The sequence below is a fragment of the Neoarius graeffei genome, chromosome 3 (genome assembly GCF_027579695.1).
Source record: "Neoarius graeffei isolate fNeoGra1 chromosome 3, fNeoGra1.pri, whole genome shotgun sequence".
Lineage (NCBI taxonomy): Eukaryota > Metazoa > Chordata > Actinopteri > Siluriformes > Ariidae > Neoarius > Neoarius graeffei.
In genome coordinates, this window is record NC_083571.1 from 61,831,719 (window position 1) to 61,853,713 (window position 21,995).

The 21,995-nt window shown below is 41.2% G+C and overlaps 1 protein-coding gene across 3 annotated transcripts in view; it reads right to left on the reverse strand.

The window, feature by feature from the left end:
* Positions 1-94: 94 nt before the first annotated feature.
* dctn1a (dynactin 1a) overlaps positions 95-21,995 on the reverse strand; it is a 61,756-nt gene continuing 39,855 nt past the window's right edge. For all 3 annotated transcript variants that reach the window (XM_060917076.1, XM_060917074.1, XM_060917075.1), the window contains 15 exons: positions 21,460-21,612; positions 21,156-21,316; positions 20,905-21,073; positions 20,708-20,776; positions 19,780-19,992; positions 19,521-19,682; positions 19,260-19,391; positions 18,995-19,120; positions 18,631-18,773; positions 18,381-18,547; positions 18,142-18,272; positions 16,057-16,249; positions 15,598-15,671; positions 15,427-15,516; positions 95-1,455 (listed from right to left, as the gene is read on the reverse strand). In XM_060917076.1, the coding sequence (XP_060773059.1) occupies positions 1,318-1,455; positions 15,427-15,516; positions 15,598-15,671; positions 16,057-16,249; positions 18,142-18,272; positions 18,381-18,547; positions 18,631-18,773; positions 18,995-19,120; positions 19,260-19,391; positions 19,521-19,682; positions 19,780-19,992; positions 20,708-20,776; positions 20,905-21,073; positions 21,156-21,316; positions 21,460-21,612 (2,121 nt within the window). In that variant the 3' untranslated portion in view covers positions 95-1,317. The remainder of the gene's footprint in view (positions 1,456-15,426; positions 15,517-15,597; positions 15,672-16,056; positions 16,250-18,141; positions 18,273-18,380; positions 18,548-18,630; positions 18,774-18,994; positions 19,121-19,259; positions 19,392-19,520; positions 19,683-19,779; positions 19,993-20,707; positions 20,777-20,904; positions 21,074-21,155; positions 21,317-21,459; positions 21,613-21,995) is intronic.

Genomic DNA, 21,995 nt, shown 5'->3' on the forward strand with positions numbered 1-21,995 from the left:
ATTACTGATCAGTTGTATACAATGAATTCATGCAGGCATTCTATTTTTGGTCAATATTAATATCCACATCTGGAATTCTGTACACATCAAAATGCATGATAATTTCTTTTTACTTTTATTTAAGTTCAAATGCAAAAAAAAAAAGTCATTATTGTATTACGAGTCAACATTAGCCAGAAATGAAATGTCATTAGTTAAAGGGTATGAACCATTTATCCTTCTATACCAGCAAAGAAAGACATTTAAATAAGCAATAATAAATGGCAAGAACATTTTAGCACAGGTTAAAGGGAGAGGGCTGAATTCAATACGATCCATAACGATTTGGCAGATTCTTAAGAGGCAGATTTCCTGGTCATTAGAAATCATGAACAGGACTTTTGAAAATGCAGAGATGCAGCCTGGTTTTGATTTGGTCCTTTCTGTGTGTTAAAGAGAAATGCAAGTGAACCAATTATTTTCTATTTAAACAATCATTTTAACTAGGTATTTAGTGCTCCCCTTTGTTATACATTAAATGTGCACGAACGACACTCCGTATCAGTATTGTTTCAGCTTAACCATTTAAGCTTTCAATTAACTGAAAAAGAAAACAGCAAGCAGGCTGCTTGTAATTATTAAAGTTAAAAAAAAATCTGAATAGCACTCATCTCTGATATTAAGATGACTACTGAAAATGAAAAAGGTTTGTGCATCCCTTGTGAATACGATTCTAAAGTGAGCAAGCTTTTTAAAAAAGGAGTGAGCTTCAGAATAACCATTGCCAACAATCAAAAATTGCATAAATCTGTAAATACTTTTTTCATGGGACTAACACCCAGAATTTCAGTCCATTTTTACCGATGTAGTTTTACCTACTCAGTTTACCTTTTTTGCTAAAATTTGAACCACATTATTTATTTATTTGCTACACACATTAAAAATTGCATAAGAATCTCTAAATGCGTCACAGTCAAAGAAATGACATCCAAAATGGCAAAAGTTATTAGGAACATGTAAGAACTTGTAATAATTGTTCATGGTAGTGTTTTAGCCATTCAGATTTTTTTTTTTGCCAAACCCATTTGATGTACAAATTCTCCAGAGTCAAGTATAAAGTACAAAAAAAAAAAAATTAGGTTTGTACAAGCAGAGCCTGAATATCCTTTGATCTCAAATAACCTGAAGCTACTGAAGAGAGGCGATTCTCTTTGGTTTGGAAGAAAACTGAAAGCCTGGACTGAAGTTCCTGAGAGAAACAGGAAGTGCTGTGAAAGGGTGTGTCTGATAGGTGGAGCAGTCTTCTCCGGACTGAAGTGGTCCAATGAAATGAAGCATTTAGGTCATGAGGAGGTGGTGCACACGCTGAAGCTGATGCTGTGACAGGATGAGAGAATGGGCTTGTTCTTTACCCCGAGCACATGGGATCATCACTTTACCCACCAGAACAGTGCCACACTTCTTCTCCCCCTCCGCCTGGAAGACAGAGTCAGAAAGTTTATATACACGAGTCCAATATAGAAATATCAAATTAAAAAAAAAAAAAAAAAAATCCCACCCAGCACCCTCCACAAAAACACCCACAAACCTGGCTGAACGGATATAGACGTGTTTTATTTGTATTATGTCTGTGTTTGGCTGTTATTTATTTTCGTGTACATTTTCTCCTACTTGACATTTCAAAAAAGGTTCTGTACCACTTAGCGATACTGACATGAACAGGTCTCCTCTGTCTCATTTTATAGATTTTAACACAAACTTGCAATTTTCGAGGTAATTGTAAGGTGTGGAGATGAAAATTCAACAAAATAAAATATTTAAACCTCCCGTCACGAAATGATGCCTAGAATTCCCTTCTGCTGAAAATGGTCCAAACCGGAAACAACGTAGATCGGTGAACCCCTGCCGACAGAACACATTTTCATGATCGAACACGAGCTGTGAGCTGTGTCTGAAATCACCCACTCATTCACTACTCCCTATCTAGGGAATTCTATATGGAGGACGATATAAGTGAGCTCATTGGTAAAATGGAAACACCCCCCCCCAAAAAAAAGAAAACAAAAAAACAAAAAAACCCCCAAAAAACAAAAACCCCACTGACACTACTCTGTCACGCTGTTATGTCATTACTGTTGCACAATTAAAACGTGCCAGATCAGTCGGCTGGTGGGTTTTCAAAATAAACACGCACGTGTATTTGTGATAAATACATATTATACTGCGCATATTTCCCACATTAATCAATACAAAAGTACTGTGCGTCTGCTGCTTCTTTCAGTTTTTTTAAATCAAGGCTGAATACTTTTCTTTACTGCTGCCTTTTATTAAATCAAATTTGAGGCTTTTGATTAACTCCTCGCTCCAAATCGAAACTTTTATTCTTCCATTTTATCTGTCATTCCATTTTAGCTTTTCTTTTTTTGAAATTCTCTTTTTATTCAGAAAGGCACATCACTACACATGTACATTAACTCAGTTTGTCAAGGACACAGCGATGATGTATATACTGCCCCTCTGGAGCTTTCTTCCACGGACCCAAACCATTCCAGGTGGAAGCAATAACACAAACATCAGAACCGGGGAGCGCACCCCTACATGCAATCAATACACCACTCACACACCCACAAAAAAAAAAAAGTTACACACACAGTTAGGCCCATAAATATTTGGACAAAGACAACATTTTTCTAATTTTGGTTCTGTACATTACCATGATGAATTTTGAACAAAGTAATTCAGATGCAGTTGAAGTTCAGACTTTCAGCTTTAATTCAGTGGGTTGAACAAAGTGATTGCATAAAAATGTGAGGAACTAAAGCATTTTTTAAACACAATCCCTTCATTTCAGGGGCTCAAAAGTAATTGGACAAATTAAATAATTGTAAATAAAATGTTCACTTCTAATACTTGGTTGAAAACCCTTTGTTGGCAATGACTGCCTGAAGTCTTGAACTCATGGACATCACCAGACGCTGTGTTTCCTCCTTTTTAATGCTCTGCCAGGCCTTTACTGAAGCAGTTTACAGTTGCTGTTTGTTTGTGGGCCTTTCTGTCTGAAGTTTAGTCTTTAACAAGTGAAATGCATGCTCAATTGGGTTGAGATCAGGTGACTGACTTGGCCATTCAAGAATATTCCACTTTTTTGCTTTAATAAACTTCTGGGTTGCTTTGGCTTTATGTTTTGGGTCATTGTCCATCTGTATTATGAAACGCCGACCAATCAGTTTGGCTGCATTTGAGCACACAGTATGTCTCTGAATACCTCAGAATTCATCCGGCTGCTTCTGTCCTGTGTCACATCATCAATAAACACTAGTGACCCAGTGCCACTGGCAGCCATGCATGCCCAAGCCATCACACTGCCTCCTCCATGTTTTACAGATGATGTGGTATGCTTTGGATCATGAGCTGTACCACACCTTCACCATACTTTTTTCTTTCCATCATTCTGGTAGAGGTTGATCTTGGTTTCATCTGTCCAAAGAATGTTCTTCCAGAACTGTGCTGGCTTTTTTAGATGTTTTTTTTTTTGCAAAGTCCAATCTAGCCTTTTTATTCTTGAGGCTTATGAGTGTCTTGCACCATGCAGTGAACCCTCTGTATTTACTTTCATGCAGTCTTCTCTTTATGGTAGATTTGGATATTGATACGCCTACCTCCTGGAGAGTGTTGTTCACTTGGTTGGCTGTTGTGAAGGGGTTTCTCTTCACCATGGAAATTATTCTGCGATCATCCACCACTGTTGTCTTCTGGGGGCGTCCAGGTCTTTTTGCATTGATGAGTTCACCAGTGCTTGCTTTCTTTCTTTCTTTCTTTCTCAGGATGTACCAAACTGTAGATTTTGCCACTCCTAATATTGTAGCAATTTCTCGGATGGGTTTTTTCTGTTTTCGCAGCTTAAAGATGGCTTGTTTCACCTGCATGGAGAGCTCCTTTGACCACATGTTTTCTTCACAGCAAAATCTTCCAAATGCAAGCACCACACCTCAAATCAACTCCAGGCCTTTTATCTGCTTAATTGAGAATGACATAACGAAGGAATTGCCCACACCTGCCCATGAAATAGCCTTTGAGTCAATTGTCCAATTACTTTTGGTCCCTTTAAAAACAGCGTGGCACATGTTAAGGAGCTGAAACCCTTCATCCAATTTTAATACCCTCAAATGAAAGCTGAAAGTCTGGACTTTATGTCCATTATATAACTATAACTTGAATATATTTCAGTAAACAGGTAAAAAAACAAAATGCGTGTCAGTGTCCAAATATATATGGACCTAACTGTGTGTGTGTATATAAAAGAGCGTAGGTTCACACAAAGCATGAGTATAGTTAAATAAAATCAGATCTGATTGGTTTTACATATTCAGTCCACTTGGTCCAGATCTTACAAAAATTTTCTCTCTCAACTTTGAGGGGAAAAAAAAAAATCTCTTCCATAACATAAATCTCAAACAATTTCAATCCATTCGTCGATGGTGGGAGGTTCCACTTTTAACCATTTCCTAGTGAAATGGTTTCTTACTAGCTGCCAACAGTATAGTCAGCAGTTTTTTGTCTTTTATGTTCCAAACATTATATTACCCAAGAACATCGTTTCACATTTTAATGGAATGGTCACATTAAATATATTTTTAATATGTGTTTGTGGATCTCTTCCCAGTAGGATTTTATTGCTTGGCAGTCCCAAAAGATATGGAAGTGGTTGGCTCCATTAAACCCACAGAGTCTCCAACAAGCGTCCCCGCTACCTTGATGACGTTTTTGAATGGGTGTGATGAAAAATCTTGTTATACTTTTCCAACAGAACTCCCGCCATGTGTTTGACCCGGTTGAGATCCACTGTAGTTGACACATTTTCTCCCAGCTCTCCTGTGTAATTATTATCCTTATTTCCGTTTCCCACTTCCTCTTTATGTCTTCTGTATTCTCTTGTTTGGATAATTGTATAGCATTATATAATTTGGAGATAATTTTGTTGCAAGATTTGGACTTAGTTAATGATAAGAATACCTCCATGAACCCTGACTCCTCTTTTTCTAACGCCTCTTTAATATTTTTGTTATAATAATGTCTCACTTGCAGGTACCTAAAAAAAAAAAAAAATCTCCTCTCCCTAGACCATGATCCTTCTGTAGGGCCTCAAAACTCTGAAATGCCCCCTTGTGGACAAATGAATAACAGGTAGTTAAACCTTTTGTGATCCATGTCTTAAATGTGCCGTCAGTTTTATTTGGCGTAAAGTCTGAATCATAGGCACACCACCTCAATCTTAGATGCGTCTTTTAGTCTGCAAATTTTGACTATTTCCTGCCAGGACTTCAGGAAGTTGCTTGTTACAGAGTCCTCTGGGATCTCCTGTTCTTCTTGTAGTTTGTCACTTAAAAAAAAGCTGTTATTGGAATTCCCTTTATCGTCGTTCCTTCTATTTCCTCCCATGCTGCAGTGTATGTAGGCGAGCACACGCAGATTAAAGGCCTCAACTGAGCTGCATGGTAGTAGTCCTGTAAGCAGGGAAGGTCTATTCCCCCCTTTTCTTAATTGGAACGTTCTAAATTTGATTCTGGCCCTTTTCCCTTGCCACAGATATCTCGCTATTAATCTGTCCCACTCTAAGAACTGTTTAGATGGTATTTTAACTGGTAAACATTGAAAAAGGTACAACATCCGTGGAAGAATATTCATCCTGATCGACTATCTGGGAGCTTAAACTGAAAAAGGGAATAACGTTCCATCTTTGTATATCAGTTTTTATCTTTGAATTTAGTGGGCTATAACTGATGTTATACAGTCTCTTGAAGTCCCTAGGTAATGAGACACCCAAATATTTAATGGACTCAGCATCCCACTTCCAATTGTACATGGTCTTAATTAAAAGTTGGAGGGTCATAATTAAATGTTAATGCTTTGGTTTTATTAATATTAATTTTATAACCAGAAACTAAACCAAATTCCTCTAGCAATTTCATCAGTTTTGGGAGGGTCTGAGTAGGTTGTGTTATACTGATCAATAAATCATCGGCGAATAGGGCCAGTTTTTGCTCCCCAGATGCCATTGTTGCCCCCTTTATATCAGTCCTCTGCCTAATTAGTTGACTCATGGGTTCTATAAACAAAGCGAAGAGGAGTGGCGACGCACAACACCCCTGCCTCGTTCCTCTTTCCAGAGTGAATGAGTTGGTCAAGTTTCCATTGATTTTGATTCTAGCTGTTGGTTCGTTATATAGTGCTGCAAACGTGTCAATTATAGTTGTATGGAAGCCAAATTTCGAAAGCACTTTATATAAGAACGACCACCTCACTGAGTCAAATGCTTCCTCAGCGTCCAAACTTAATATCAGTGTCTCCAGTTTTTGATGTGTGACTTGTCTCATAACGTGCAGTGTTTTCCTGATGTTATCTTGGGTCTGTCTTTGTCTGAAAAAGCCGGTCTGGTTCTTGTGTATTAACACTGGTAATATCAATTCTATTTGTTTGGAATAATATGGAGGTGAATAGTTTATAGCCATTATTTAGAAGACTTACGGGTCGGTAATTCCCACACTCCAATTTGTCTTGCCCTTCCTTAGGTATGATCGAAATCATTGCCTCCCTCCATGAGGGGGGGATATTTCTGTTCTCCAAAACCCAGTTGAATGTTTTTAATAATGTTGGAATTAGCTGATCTTGCATTGTTTTGTACCATTCTGTGGGAAAACCATCTGTCCCTGGAGACTCCCCCCCCCCCCCCCCCTTTCATTCTCCTAATTGCTGTTTGAATTTCTTCCTTTGTTATTTTAGATATCAATTTTCCATTTTGTTCATCTGTGATCTTTGGAAAATTTACCTGGGCCAGAAAGGCATTGATCTGGTTGTCGTTACTTATCTATGGTTGTGTATATAATAATATTTTATAGTATTTTTGGAAGCATTGTTGTATTTTCTCCAGGCTTGTTTCTACTACATTCGTTTCGGAGTTTCTTATTTTATATATAGTTCTATCTGCTTGTTGTTTTCTTAACCTATACGATAGAAGTTTCAGTGATTTCCCACCTGTCTCATAGTACTATTGCTTTGTAAAAAGGAGCTTTTTCTGAATTTCTTGAGTATTTATTTAATCTATTTCTTCTTTTAATTCTTTAATCTTACATTTGTCGTCATCTTTGAGAGACTTTGCGTGTTCTTTCTGTAGTCTCTTCAAGTCCTCTTCTAATTTGAGTTTTTGCTCCATAATTTTCTTCTCATATGAAGAGATGGCTATTATTTTGCCCCTCAACACTGCTTTTAATGCATCCCAGAGAATGGGTGGGGTCACTTCATTATCGTTACTTTCCAAATACAATTTAATTTCGCTTTTCAATTTATCTTTGATAACTGGGTTATTCAGAATGTTTGAGTTCAGTCTCCAGAGAGTGGATTTCTTGTTATTATTCAAATGGATTGACATATAGATGGGACCATGATCTGAGATAGTACTAGGTCCTATTTCACAGTTACTCACCCTGAAAAGATCTCCTTTAAGCATAAAGTAGTCGATGCGTGAGTAAACATTGTGAGCGCACAAGTAATGTGAATAGTCTCGGCTCATCGGGTTTATCTCTCTCCATACATTCACAATCCCCACTTCACGCATCCAAGTATTTAATCGTCTGCTAATATTTTTTGCGTCGGATTTCCCATTTGATGAGTCAATTCTGGGATTTAATTGGATGTTAAAATCTCCGCCACATATTAAAATCCCTTGACTTTTTGTTGTCATTAAATCAACCACATTTATAAAAGGACCAGTCACTGCCCGGTGGCACATACACATTAAGGAGACTTATCACAGTACCGTCTATTTTCCCTGTAACCATAATAAATCTGCCTTCCTTATCCTTATGTTCTGATGTGTGTTCATAATTTACCGCACTGGGTATCAGAATTGCCACTCCTCTCCGTCTCCCCGATCCATGTGAAGAAAAGTAAATATATGTTCAAATCCTGATTTATTCAATTTCGTATGCTCGGAGTCGTTGAGGTGCGTCTCCTGTAAGAGGGCTATTTGGATTTTATCTTTCTTTAATTTTGACAAGATCTTCCCCCTTTTAACTGGGTTGAGTACTCCATTTATATTAAAATGACGCTATTTTTCAAGCCCTGTTTTGCATCTGTGTGATTTCCCCCTCCATCCCTCTCAAAAACCCAGTGCGCTTCCCCCTCCCTGCAAGAACCGGCAGGGAAAAAACAACCAACACTCTAAACAACATCAAAGTGAACACAATTTGTCCATATGACTCCCTATGTAGGGGTCTGATAATCCGAGGCGGCTCGAAGGGAACAGTCTCCCTCCTCCTCAGACCGGAGGAAGAGGCCCTTACCTGCCACAGTCGCATGTCGGGGGGGGGGGGGGGGGGGGGGGGGTGTTTAAGAGAAGAAAAAAGTCCAAAGTGGAAAAATTTGTGGATCTTCACCACTAATTACAGTCAGTACATTATACAAGATTTCACAATTCACGCCGCCATCTTCGAGCGTGGGTTAAGACCTTCAAGTCCTGGAGGGGATCGGTGATGGTCTCCTGAAGGCTCGGAGCTTCTCCTTGTAGCTTTGATCCCGTTCGGCTGTGCCCTTCTTTGTTCGTCTGTCCACTCTCTTCCAGGTCAGCCGCTGCACCTGCTCCATGAGAGTCTCCGGAGGTGTGGTGGTTGTCAAGGAGTAGCCTCTTCTCAGCAGGTCTTCTGATGCCTCCTCTACCGTCTCGTAGGTTTTGGTTCCGTCCTCGTGTCTCATGCGTAGCCTGGCAGGGAAGAGGGTCTGGAACTGAACTTTACTTTCCTTCAGCATTTTGCCGATCTCTGCGGATCTCTTCTTTTCTTGAGTATTAGAGGTGGGTAGTCATGATCCAGGTTTATGCGGTTTTCTTGCCAGGTAAATCCCTTCTTCTGCCATGCGTTGCAGAGTAATATCTCTTTTGTTTTAAAGCTTAGACACTTGATTACAATGGAGCGTGGCGGCGCGTCCCCCGGCGGCTGCGGTCCCAGCGACCGGTGAGCTCTTTCAATCTGCAGGTCTGGCATGTCGTGTGTTAGCTTGAGACCTTCATGGAGTAAATTTTCCACAAATGAGACCATCATGGTTGATTCCTTCTCGGATCCCTCCGGCACCCCATAGATCCTTATGTTCTCACGCCTGGAGCGGCTTTCCAGATCCAGCAACTTGTCCTCCAGCTTGGTGTGTAGCTTTAGCATAGCCGTGATGACGTCTTCTGTGTTTTGGATCCTCTCTTCTGCTTTCTCAATTCGCCCTTCCGCCTCGTCTAGTCTGGTATTCGCCTTAACAATTTCTTCTCTTATTGTCTCTAATTGTCCTTTGTTTTCTTGGCGAAGCCCTCTTAGTTCTTGCAGAATCGGATCCAAGTCGGCCATTTCTCCGCACTGCACCGCGTTGTTTGCTAGCTCAAACCTGCTAGCTGCTACTTGTTGCTGCGTTCCGCCTTTCTCTCCCACCTGTCTTCAGACGACGTTTACTGCTCAAGGTGGTGATATCGCTTTTTATCCCCTTTCTCTACGCTTTTTGCGGAATGATTTGTTTGGTTTGTATGGGGGTATTTCTCTAATTGCTCTGGTTCAACCGGGAGCTCCCTCACTATGCAGCCATTTTGACGGTGTTCCGACCGGAAGTCCTCTCCATTTTAGCTTTTCTATTCTCTTACCATTTTTATTTAAATATTCTCTTGTTGCTGCACCAGGTGCTCCTCTCAGTCGTCATAATTCTCATGATACATTCGGACAGCACTTTAAAAAAAAAAATGGCGAACTCACAATCTCATTATCTCTAGCCGCTTTATCCTGTTCTACAGGGTCGCAGGCAAGCTGGAGCCTATCCCAGCTGACTACGGGCGAAAGGTGGGGTACACCCTGGACAAGTCGCCAGGTCATCACAGGGCTGAGACATAGACACACACAACCATTCACACTCACATTCACACCTACGGTCAATTTATGGCCCTTTTCCACTACCCTTTTTCAGCTCGCTTCAGCCCGACACGGCTCGCGTTTCGACTACCAAAAACCAGCACGACTCAGCTCGTTTCAGCCCTGCTTAGCCCCTAAAACTCGCACCGTTTTGGAGTGGGGCTGAAGCGAGCCAAGCCGTGCCGAGTGAGGTTGGGGGCATGAGCAGACACTCCCCTGTGCACTGATTGGTGAGGAGGAGTGTCCTCACATGCCCACACACGCCCCGCGAGCGCGCTGGGATCTGTCAACACCGCAAACCCGGAAGGAGAATAATTACGAATTACGAGAATTTCTGAAGCCTTATGCACCTCGCCTCATCTATACGCTCTTGCCAGTATCTGTTGGCGTTGTCGGTGACAACAAGCCACAGCACCAAGACCAGCAACACTAACGACTCCATGTCCTCCATGTTTATTGTTTACTATCCGGGTCGTGAGACTACCGCTTAAAAGCTCACTGATGTCACTGTTTGCGCTGCTTAACGACATCACCTGACGTCCACCCACTTTCGCTAACTCCACCCAATGTGTCCACCCACTTCCAGCCAGCACGGTTCAGCGTGGTTGTAGTCGAAATGCAACTTTAGAGTCACCAGTTAACCTAACCTGCATGTCTTTGGACTGTGGGGAAAACCGGAGCACCCGGAGGAAACCCACGCGGACACTGGGAGAACATGCAAACTCCGCACAGAAAGGCCCTCGCCGGCCACGGGGCTCGAACCCAGATCTTTTTGCTGTGAGGTGACAGCGCTAACCAGCGCATGTCTTGTATGATGGGGATAAAGAGGAGTTAGTTGGGGAAGAGGAGGTTGGAGAGGGAGAATGTAGAGCTTGGGATAGAGCCCTACCGGTTTGAGCCATACCAGGACCATCACACTGATGACCACAATGAGGTGAGCGACTGCCACTCAGATCTCGGCAAGCTGACAAGTGGACATGGCGGAGGGATGATTGTAACAGACCACCTGTTTTTGTTCACATTAATAGTTACCAATATCAGCTGCTGTTAGAATCTTTTACTGATGTAATTGTTAGTATAATAGTAATTCCTGTCAGTAAGTTATAACTCAGGCCAAGATAAAATAATTGTTTTTGTTCCAATTCAGCAATTGCCTACTGAATACTGACCTTCCAAAAGCACAGTGTGGCACAGAGATGTGTCGCTTATTGCAGTGTTTCCCAACCTTTCTTGAGCCACAGCACATATTTTACAATTTTACATACATACTAAAGCCAACGGGGGGAAAATTTTGAAAAATAAGGCCTTACAAACCACTTTTCCTGCAATCTGAGCTGTAGTAGATTAAAAAAAAAAAATCTGTTGTCTTTTTTTATATTATTTACATGAAAATGTGTATCAAATCAATAGGAGTATTGTTTGAATTCAAAATAAAATCACATTCTACATTCAAGGGTATGGTTATAATTTATGATAAACAAAAAATGACAAACTAAATTAAATTAAACTTAAGTTCTATTAATTATCAAAATGTTCATATATTAAATAACATTTCTTAGGGTGACTGACCTTTTCTCCCCATGTCCTCATTAGTTGCATATGATTTCTTCAAGAAGTCTTTTGAAATATTTAAGTTTTCAAAACTGTCAGCATTAATTCAGATTTACTGACTATCATATACATGTTCAATGTATTAAATCAAATGAATGCTAAGTTTATGGGATAATGTCTATGTACACTTTATACAATTATTTATAGTTCACAGTCACTTCTCATTTGATCATTTCGACTTCAGCTTTTTGGCCAAAGACAAAAGCTTGTCAGTCCTCTCTTTTGTAAGAACTGTTATGATTGGCCATCATGCTCTCGCCATCGATGTTTTGGCCAATTACATTGTAGATAACACGTATTCTACCGTGAGACTTAGTGAGACTAAAGATCGCGAAAATGTAAACATGTAACACCGTCGTAGGAATGAATTATGCTTGAGTATCACGAAGGAACATACCCCAACCCCCTCAATAAATGGAAAAAAAAAAAAAAAATTATATATATATATATATATATATATATATATATATATATATATATATCAACAGATTTGGCATAATATAAAAAGGTCGATTTTTACTCAGAAAAAGCGGAAATCCGCCAATAAACGGAAAACTCATCCCTGCTATCGCTATCACCGCTGTCCCACCTGAAGCATTGCTAATTCTATGGTTTGAATGGCAACAGGTAGATACACAGGTTAATTAGCTACCTGCTGCCATCTATTAGAAGAGTATTTAATTGTTCTGCCGGTCACTATACGTCGCTGGCATAGACGAACGAAGACAAATTATTTGCAGTAAATAAATAACTTTCGGAACAATTAAGTGAAATTGGATAATGTCCCACGGTACACCTGATGATCTCTCATGGCACACTAATGTGTCGCGGCACAGTGGTTGGGAAACACTGGCTTAGTGTACACAACTGGAGTGGAAAGTAGTCACTAGACTGCAGCCAGTGTACCAGAACAGTGCTAGTGTAGATCTACTCGACTTATTTTATTACCTGAAGGCTAAAATAAAATATTTTCCCAGCTACCTAAGAGTACCTACCCACTGTTCAAGCCTGTGTTTGTCATTGTTTTCAAGCATTTTCACCACTCAGGAGCAATGGAGTGTGTGTATAATAGAGTGCACCACCTGTCTATCAGATTGCTTTATTTTCCCCAGTTATCGAGAAGTGAATTTATTTAGGTGCCAGTATTATTTTTACAACCTTTTCAGTATTGTAAAGCACCACAAAGGAATACTGCATTAAATGTCACAATATTCCTAAATAAACTGCCATGTTATTAACATGGATTAAAGCAAAAAAAATCTGACTGAAAAAAAAAAAAGCTCCATGTCGTTGGCCCCTACCACGTCAGCGATGCGTCAAATTTTAAACGCCGTGTTGTCCATTATCCCCTCGGCCCCTACTTATAGTACATTTACATAATTTTAACAATGACTAAAGCTAAGGCAAGACTTTACCATTGTCATTACTGGCTATAAATGATGAAACATCAAGTTTTCAGCGCAAAGTGCAAATTTATTTCAACAATACTTTAGTAGCCTAATGCACAACAGTGGTTCAGAGAAAAGTGCAAGTGCAGTTGAACTTGAACCATGCTTTCAAAAGAGTGGAACAGAAAGAAAAATAAGAAAATCTGTTGACATAAAACCAGGAAACAAGAAAAGTAAAGTGAAAGTTCACTTTTTCTGCTTCTTCGCAGTGAAGCCAAAGGCATCTAGTTTTTTGCCATTGCTTCCATAGACTTTTTTTTTATGGCAAACTACACAAAAGCGCACACCTGCCATTTTCATCTTTTTGCACCATGAACTAAATGGCTTGCCATTATCGCCCATTTCATTTAGCCAAGCCCATCTTCACTTATTCTTTACCGTTTTGTCAATGTCTGACACATCTGTGCCTTCATTTAAAAGAAGCGCGTCCATGCTGGCAAAACCGAAAGTAATTTGACGCGCTCTAGTGATGGAAATCGAAGGGCCTATGTCAGGTGGCCCTATACGCAGTACTCGAGTTGAGGGGGGATGTGGGGGGAGGCATCCCCCTTCTGAAATAAAAATCTCAAATCATCCCCCTTATAAAAACGGCCATCCCCCCATCACATCCCTTGTGCCATTTTACCAATTAATGTGGAAATTAGCCTACTATTATTTTAACAAATATTACTACCATTTCAACATTAGAGGCTTTGCGCAGTGATAGCCTACATGTAGCCGGATAAAAAAAGACGCATATTTATTTATTCGGTTGCACCGCTCATTCACACCTATACGGAGGTTTCAGTCACTGAAAACAGCTACTTTTGCAAACTCTGGGCAGAGTGGAGATTTCTGAAAACTCCATCTTCAGACACGCGTGTAAATCGGGAAAACGAAGCAACAGTGGGCGAGAGGGCGCGCGCGAATATAATGAGTCATAGGTGTGAATCTTTCACCGAATGCCAATTGTCCCGGTTCTTCATGAAATCGCACATGCACGCACAAATTCATCAGGTTAACTTTCAAATAACTGTTCTTGTGCACTTGTGACACCGGAGCCACTTTCCTGAATTTTGAGCTTCGGAGTATTGGCTTCTTTATCCATTTAATCAGTGAACTTATTTGTCACATACATTAAATTACTAATGTAAACCATTAGTAGCCTATTTAAGCAATAGCTGTTTTTTCCACTGTTTTCCGACCTTTTGTGCTGAGTGAATGAGACACTTCATTACACTCCACTGACCGACTTCCAATTCCGGACTTTTTTGAAAATGTAAAATATAGGCCTACGAGATGTTTTTTTGGGACTTAATTCACGTTGGTCCTTCACGATTATTTTTGAGACTGACGAGGCACTAAATACTGTGGAATTATTTTCTCCTTACTATGAAGTTTGTCATCTTAAACAAGTGTCGGGAAATCTTGCAGCCCGACTCTGTAGCCTCCAATGTTTAAGCGAACTGCTGAAACCATAATGTTTAAAGATTAAATCGTAGGCTAATCAAACCAAAGAAAAATACAGCCTTTTCAGAACGTTGTCTGCCGAAGCCTGTTTAACCTACAAAAGGCTTAATAGCATAGGTCTTGCTGCAGCTTCAACTTTTTCAACTGATCACCTTTCAATAGGCAAATATCATTATTACTACTACTACAAAAGGCCTAGTATTAGTAGCAGACAAGTAACCTAGTTGCCTAGTAGTAGGACAGCCAAATAGTTTCATCAGTGGCCTACGCCGAGCCTCCCCGGGACTAGACAGTAGCGGAGGCTGTATTTATTTATTTATGCCTATCTAGCGCAACAACTTATTCCTTTACATATACTCAAACATAGCACAAGAAAGGGTTCAACAACAGGCAATCACAGCAGCTTGGTGAAGTTCTACAGTGTAAATCACATCGGTGTCAGACCTATGGGCCTACCCCCCCTTTTTTTCTTCCTCGGCTCTGCATCAATCTCATTATTGACCTTTAGCGCTCCCAGTTGACAGAAATCTGTCGTAGCGACGGAAAACTTTAATCCATGTATTAAGTGACTGGGCTTCTCTGTATTCCTTTGGTAGTGATGGAAAACGATGTTTAAAAGTCCTGGCTTCAGACGCTGTGCATGCATTTCCAGTTTCTGGAGATTCCCTGATCTACGTCACAACAGTTCCCGTCTGCTCGATCATGCCACTTTGGTGTTTTTTCCACTCCCCCCATCATCAAAGGCTCATTATTCACAATCACATTGTGTGTGAAAATGATCATAACTATATTTTCAGGAGTCATAGGGAAGAGTGAATTTATTTAGGTGTCTGTATTACTTTATTTCTGTCTATGTCTACATGAAATGTGACGTACATAATATATAATTTGTCAAATATGTGTGTCATTTAAACTAGGATTTTCACCGACATAGCGTGACAAAGTCTGGTGGTGATGTCACGAGAGGAGAATCAGGAAGGCTGATGTGAAAGTGTGGGTGGTCTCACCTTGATGAAAGTTGACGAAGGGAATGTAGCAAAATCAGAGCGAACTTGAGCGCCCACCTGTTGGTTTACAACATGCTCCGATACTTCATTCTGAGAGGGGGAAAAAAAAAAGTATGAAGAAAATCATCTTTGCAAATGAACTGCATTGTTGCTTGTGTTTATGCTTCTGACCTTCAGTTTGTCTAAGGCATCACTCAGAGCCTGTAGTCTCGCTGTCTGCTCTAACAGCTGAGCACTGGCACTTACTGCAGAATGAGAGGGAAACACAGTGTTCATACGCTCTCTCCAACACACAGTGTCGAAGCTGAAAAATGTGCAATTTGATTAATTCTGTTAATATGGTAGCTAATGGTATCATAATCTTCCTTGAGTAAGACATTAACACTGCTGATTATTTCTGTAACATCAATTCAAGAAATATTATTCAGCTATATTCTACAAATAAAAGTTATCTGCTGCATTAATGTGGCCGATAAATACTTTTTTTTTTTTTTTAAATATTGTCCACTTATACAAGCAACAAAATGGACGACTTGCATAATGTGATGTACATCACAAGACAATAGAAAATTATTTTCTCTCTCTCTCTCTCTCTCTCTCTCTCTCTCACACACACACACACACACACACCAGGTGTTTTTCCGGTGATGTCCACCACTTTGACACCGGCACTCATCTTGAGCAGGTTGCTGAGCAACAGGTCCGTTTTCCGGTACAGCGCTCCGGAAACGCCGTCACTCAGTGAGCCATCCTTCATCACACCGGCCATGTTGGGCACGCTCAGAGGAGGAAGAGATGCCAGCTGGGCCTTCATCTTCTCTGCCTAGGGTCAGCAGTCAATGTTGTAGTGAATGAAGATTCTGTTGCACTGATTAACAATAGTTGTTTGACAACCATTAGATGAGTCTATAACTGTTTATCCTTTATTCCGTGAAGATTCTAGGTTCTTTGATTCTTGGAAGATGATTCGTTTACAATTCTTCTGATTCGTACTTGATCCCAAAAAAGTTTGATGATTCTATGATAATTGGTACAACCCCGATTCCAAAAAAGTTGGGACAAAGTACAAATTGTAAATAAAAATGGAATGCAATAAGTTACAAATCTCAAAAACTGATATTGTATTCACAATAGAACATAGACAACATATCAAATGTCGAAAGTGAGACATTTTGAAATTTCATGCCAAATATTGGCTCATTTGAAATTTCATGACAGCAACACATCCCAAAAAAGTTGGGACAGGGGCAATAAGAGGCTGGAAAAGTTAAAGGTACAAAAAAGGAACAGCTGGAGGACCAAATTGCAACTCATTAGGTCAACTGGCAATAGGTCATTAACATGACTGGGTATAAAAAGAGCATCTTGGAGTGGCAGCGGCTCTCAGAAGTAAAGATGGGAAGAGGATCACCAATCCCCCTAATTCTGCGCCGACAAATAGTGGAGCGATATCAGAAAGGAGTTCGACAGTGTAAAATTGCAAAGAGTTTGAACGTATCATCATCTACAGTGCATAATATCATCAAAAGATTCAGAGAATCTGGAAGAATCTCTGTGCGTAAGGGTCAAGGCCGGAAAACCATACTGGGTGCCCGTGATCTTCGGGTCCTTAGACGGCACTGCGTCGCATACAGGCATGCTTCTGTATTGGAAACCACAAAATGGGCTCAGGAATATTTCCAGAGAACATTATCTGTGAACACAATTCACCGTGCCATCCGCCGTTGCCAGCTAAAACTCTATAGTTCAAAGAAGAAGCCGTATCTAAACATGATCCAGAAGCGCAGACGTCTTCTCTGGGCCAAGGCTCATTTAAAATGGACTGTGGCAAAGTGGAAAACTGTTCTGTGGTCAGACGAATCAAAATTTGAAGTTCTTTATGGAAATCAGGGACGCCGTGTCATTCGGACTAAAGAGGAGAAGGACGACCCAAGTTGTTATCAGCGCTCAGTTCAGAAGCCTGCATCTCTGATGGTATGGGGTTGCATTAGTGCGTGTGGCATGGGCAGCTTACACATCTGGAAAGACACCATCAATGCTGAAAGGTATATCCAGGTTCTAGAGCAACATATGCTCCCATCCAGACGACGTTTCTTTCAGGGAAGACCTTGCATTTTCCAACATGACAATGCCAAACCACATACTGCATCAATTACAGCATCATGGCTGCGTAGAAGGGTCCAGGTACTGAACTGGCCAGTCTGCAGTCGAGATCTTTCACCCATAGAAAACATTCAGCGCATCATAAAACGGAAGACACAACAAAAAAGACCTGACAGTTGAGCAACTAGAATCCTACATTAGACAAGAATGGGTTCACATTCCTATCCCTAAACTTGAGCAACTTGTCTCCTCAGTCCCCAGACGTTTACAGACTGTTGTAAAGAGAAAAGGGGATGTCTCACAGTGGGAAACATGGCCTTGTCCCAACTTTGAGATGTGTTGTTGTCATGAAATTTAAAAATCACCTAATTTTTCTCTTTAAATGATACATTTTCTCAGTTTAAACATTTGATATGTCATCTATGTTCTATTCTGAATAAAATATGGAATTTCGAAACTTCCACATCATTGCATTCCATTTTTATTTACAATTTGTACTTTGTCCCAACTTTTTTGGAATCAGGGTTGTATGATTCCTTGCATAATACATTTTAATAAAGGATTCTGTTATTCTCCTGTGATCGTCCAATGACCCCATCATGTGTGGCTCACCTTGAGTCTGTAGTTTTCATTCTTCAGGTGTTTGATTGCGAACCTCTGAACATCCATTTGCTGCTTCAGAAGAGGAGAATCCACCACTTGCACAGTACCCGGTACACTCATTATACCAGAGACGACACCTCCTGTGAGTGCACGCGCGCACACACACACCTTACCAAGTACGTTCAACATTGCAAATGATAGTTAAGCCTACACAGTGTGATCAGATCCTGTGTATGTGTGTAAGTAACCTGTAGTGCCTCCTGTGACAATAGAAGCAATGCCGGATGCTGGTGTTCCACGCAGCCCTTCGATAGTCATCCGTGATTGGCTGTTGAGTCTCTGTTTAAGCTCTGCCTTCTCTGCCTCTAACTGGTCAATATCAGCTTGCAGTGCATCCATTGTCTCCTCAAACTCCCTGCATGCGCGCACACAAATAACAGATGAAAAAAATAACGTTTCTTACAGACACATACACAGCTACACCCACACAACACACACTTCTCCTTTTTCTTCAGCAGTGTGTTTGTCTCGTCCAGTTTGGTCTGGATCTTCTCCACTCGTTCATCCGCGTCTTTAGTAGATGTGTCCAACTTCTTCTCCAGCAAACTCAGCCGCACATTCGCCTCACTTAACTCCTCCCCCTGAGAGAGAAGATGTAACATATGATGTAACAGAAATATTACAGGCATCATCATAGGTAGGCATGCTCTGGTTTTTTTTTCCTCCCTGTCTAAGGACCGTTTGTAAAATTTATTATTCTGAACAGAAAATGTGTGTTTTTCAGGACAAGATGCAAGTTATTTTAAGCTATTAATGTAACTTACAGAACTGTCATTACTTGACATAGGGTTGTCTCTCTCACCTTGATCTTGAGGGACTTCTTAAGTTCCTTGATGACGGTCTCTCTGTCCTCCAGTTTGAAACCGAGTCCTTCCGCATCAGTGATCTCAGCTCTCAGAGCAGCAGAACGCATCTCTACAGGGGGAGGCTGTAACACACACACACACACACACAGTAGGATTATGGGCAGAGGTTTTTTTTTTTTTGTGTTTGTGTGTGGTACTGATTTTAAGATTCTGAAGTTTGTGGACAGAAAGCACAGCGCACTGTGTGTATGTATCCCTCACCACATGTTGCGGTTTCTCAGAATCGTACTCTCCCTCTTGCATAGCAGTGGCCATCTTGTTCATGGTTGCGATGACTGTGCTGCATGACTGGCGCAGACACTCGCGTGGATTCTGACCATGAGAACCGTAAATCTATGCGTGCGCACACACACACACACACACACACACACACACACAGTCAGTGAAATATGCAAACATCTCTCGTATATGTTTGTTTCCACACCACAGCTCAATGTTACATGAAGCAAAGTGTGTGTTTACCTGCTCTACTGCTTTAAAGACTCCATCCTCGAGAGTGGGTGCGCCAAGCCCCTCCTGCTCCGAGAGGGTTGCGATGAGTTGAGCTCCTGCTGCTGCTGTCTCCTGCAGCACTGCAACTACACAACTCAGCTGCTTCCTGCTTTCTGCCAGGGTCTCACCCACCTACACACACACACACACACACACACACATGAATATATAAAACACACTGATGAGTAAAAGCACATAGATATGGCTATGTACACTAACAAGCACATACCTGAGGAGGGTAAGAGAGTGCGGCAGGTATCCCAGGCGCATCAGTCCCAGGCATCCTCCTGCGGATTTTCTTACAGAACTGACGAATGTCTCCGCAGGAAGTTTCCAGGTCCTTCAGCAGCAACGTGAGCTCCGCCCCTTCCTGCCCAGGCTGCAGGAAGGAACGCAGGCGCCCTAGCTCTGTCCCCATACAGTCCAGGGCACTTTGGATAAACTGAGGTGAGAGACACAAACAGTGACTACAATTATACAGCAAGAACATCCATCTTTATGGTGCTGTAAGGGTCGTTACAGGTGGTGCTGAATGTTTAGTTACGGTCATATCTGTGAAGATACTCAGTCATCCAGGTACATAGTAATCTGTGGTTGGTAGAAGAGAGCAACTGGACTTGCTTGAAAAGTCTTGAAGACGTTTCGCCTCTCGTCCGAAAGGCATCCTCAGTTCTGTCTGTCTAATAGGGAGTATCAAGTATTTATCCTCTCATGGGTCATCATAGAATCCGAATCAGAATGCTGATGGCTGCATTGTAGGTGGCTGATAGATGTCATAGACACCCACCTCTGTTCAGTGATGGTCGTTCCAGGTTGACAAAAAATGAACGATCCTCTCTGGCTAAGATGTCTGCCAGTTTTCTGGAAGTCCTCTCATACTCCCGCACTAGTCGAAGGGAACTCATCCCAAAGTGTGTAGAAACATATATAGAAACTATGTCTATGACATCTATCAGCCACCTACAATGCAGCCATCAGCATTCTGATTCAGATTCTATTATGATCCATGAGAGGATAAATACTTGATACTCCCTATTAGACAGACAGAACTGAGGATGCCTTTTGGACGAGAGGCGAAACATCTTCAAGACTTTTCAAGCAAGTCCAGTTGCTCTCTTCTACCAACCACAGTTTAGTTACGGTCGCTCGGTGTGTACCTTGATGTGGTCTGCCAGCTGCATGGTACAATCTTCAGGCTGGTCAGCCAGGTGGATGCCGTACAGTTGCTAGAACAGGAAAAGACATGGAAGATCCAATTCAGTGTATCGGTGTGCATGAGTTTTTACAGTACATCTTCATTTTCTAAACTCCCCTGTGTGTTTATCTCAATGATCAGTGAATAACATGTACATACCTGGTAGTATTTGATGGCCTTGGTGAGAGGCTCCACTTGCACCGTTTCATCTAGCTGATCTTTATGCAGTAGGTCAATGAGGAAGTCGAGAGAACGCTCGTGTACGCTCATCTCAGAATGCAGAGTCCCCATCCGCTTAAACACATCCACACTACACTGGTTTAGTGCCCTGACAGAAGAAAAGAGAAATTTTACATATTTGTTTTCTAGGCGTAAAGAAAAGACCATGTCTGCATGTTGATGATCCGTACTGCTCATATTTGTGCAGTGTAGCCTGGAGCATTGTGAGGGAATATACAAGGCCCGAGGCGAAGCTCAGCTGCTCCCCCGCCGATCCACGCAGCCCACTGCGTTCTGTAATATTCTCATTTAGATCAAACTTCTCCTGGGCCTGTTTACTGATCAACTCCGCCTGCAGAAGCACAGAGACTAATTAGCATTAATCTTCAGATCTACGGTCTGCTCCAGTGGATGGTGTGAACATTCCTGTGCTTAATCCTCAAACATTCCTGGTGATTACCCATACTCAATAAGACTCCTGCACTGCTGTAGTACCTTACAGATGAGTCTGGGGATGAGTAGCAGCACCAGGATGCAGTCATGATCTCCTCCGTGCCTCAAGAAGGAGTCGGGCATGAACGACGTGAGCAGTGACACTTGCCTGTTTGCCTGCTGCACCTCCATCTTGCGCAGCTCCATCTCAATGGCCTACATACAAAAACACAGCTGTGCAACTTTCATGAAATATATATAATATACAGTGCCTTGCAAAAGTATTCATACCCCTTGAACTTTTTCACATTTTTCCACCTTACAACCACGAACTTTAAAGTTTTTTATTGAGATTTTATGTGACAGACCAACACAGAGTAGCACATAATTGTGAAGTGAAATGAAAATGATAAATGATCTTCAAAATTTTAAACAAATAAAAATCTGAAAAACGTGATGTGCTTTAGTATTCAGCCCCCGTGCGTCAATACTTTGTAGAGCCACCTTTTGCTGCAATTACAGCTGCAAGTCTTTTGTGGTATGTCTCTACCAGCTTTGCACATCTAGACACTGAAATTTTTGCCCATTCGTCTTTGCAA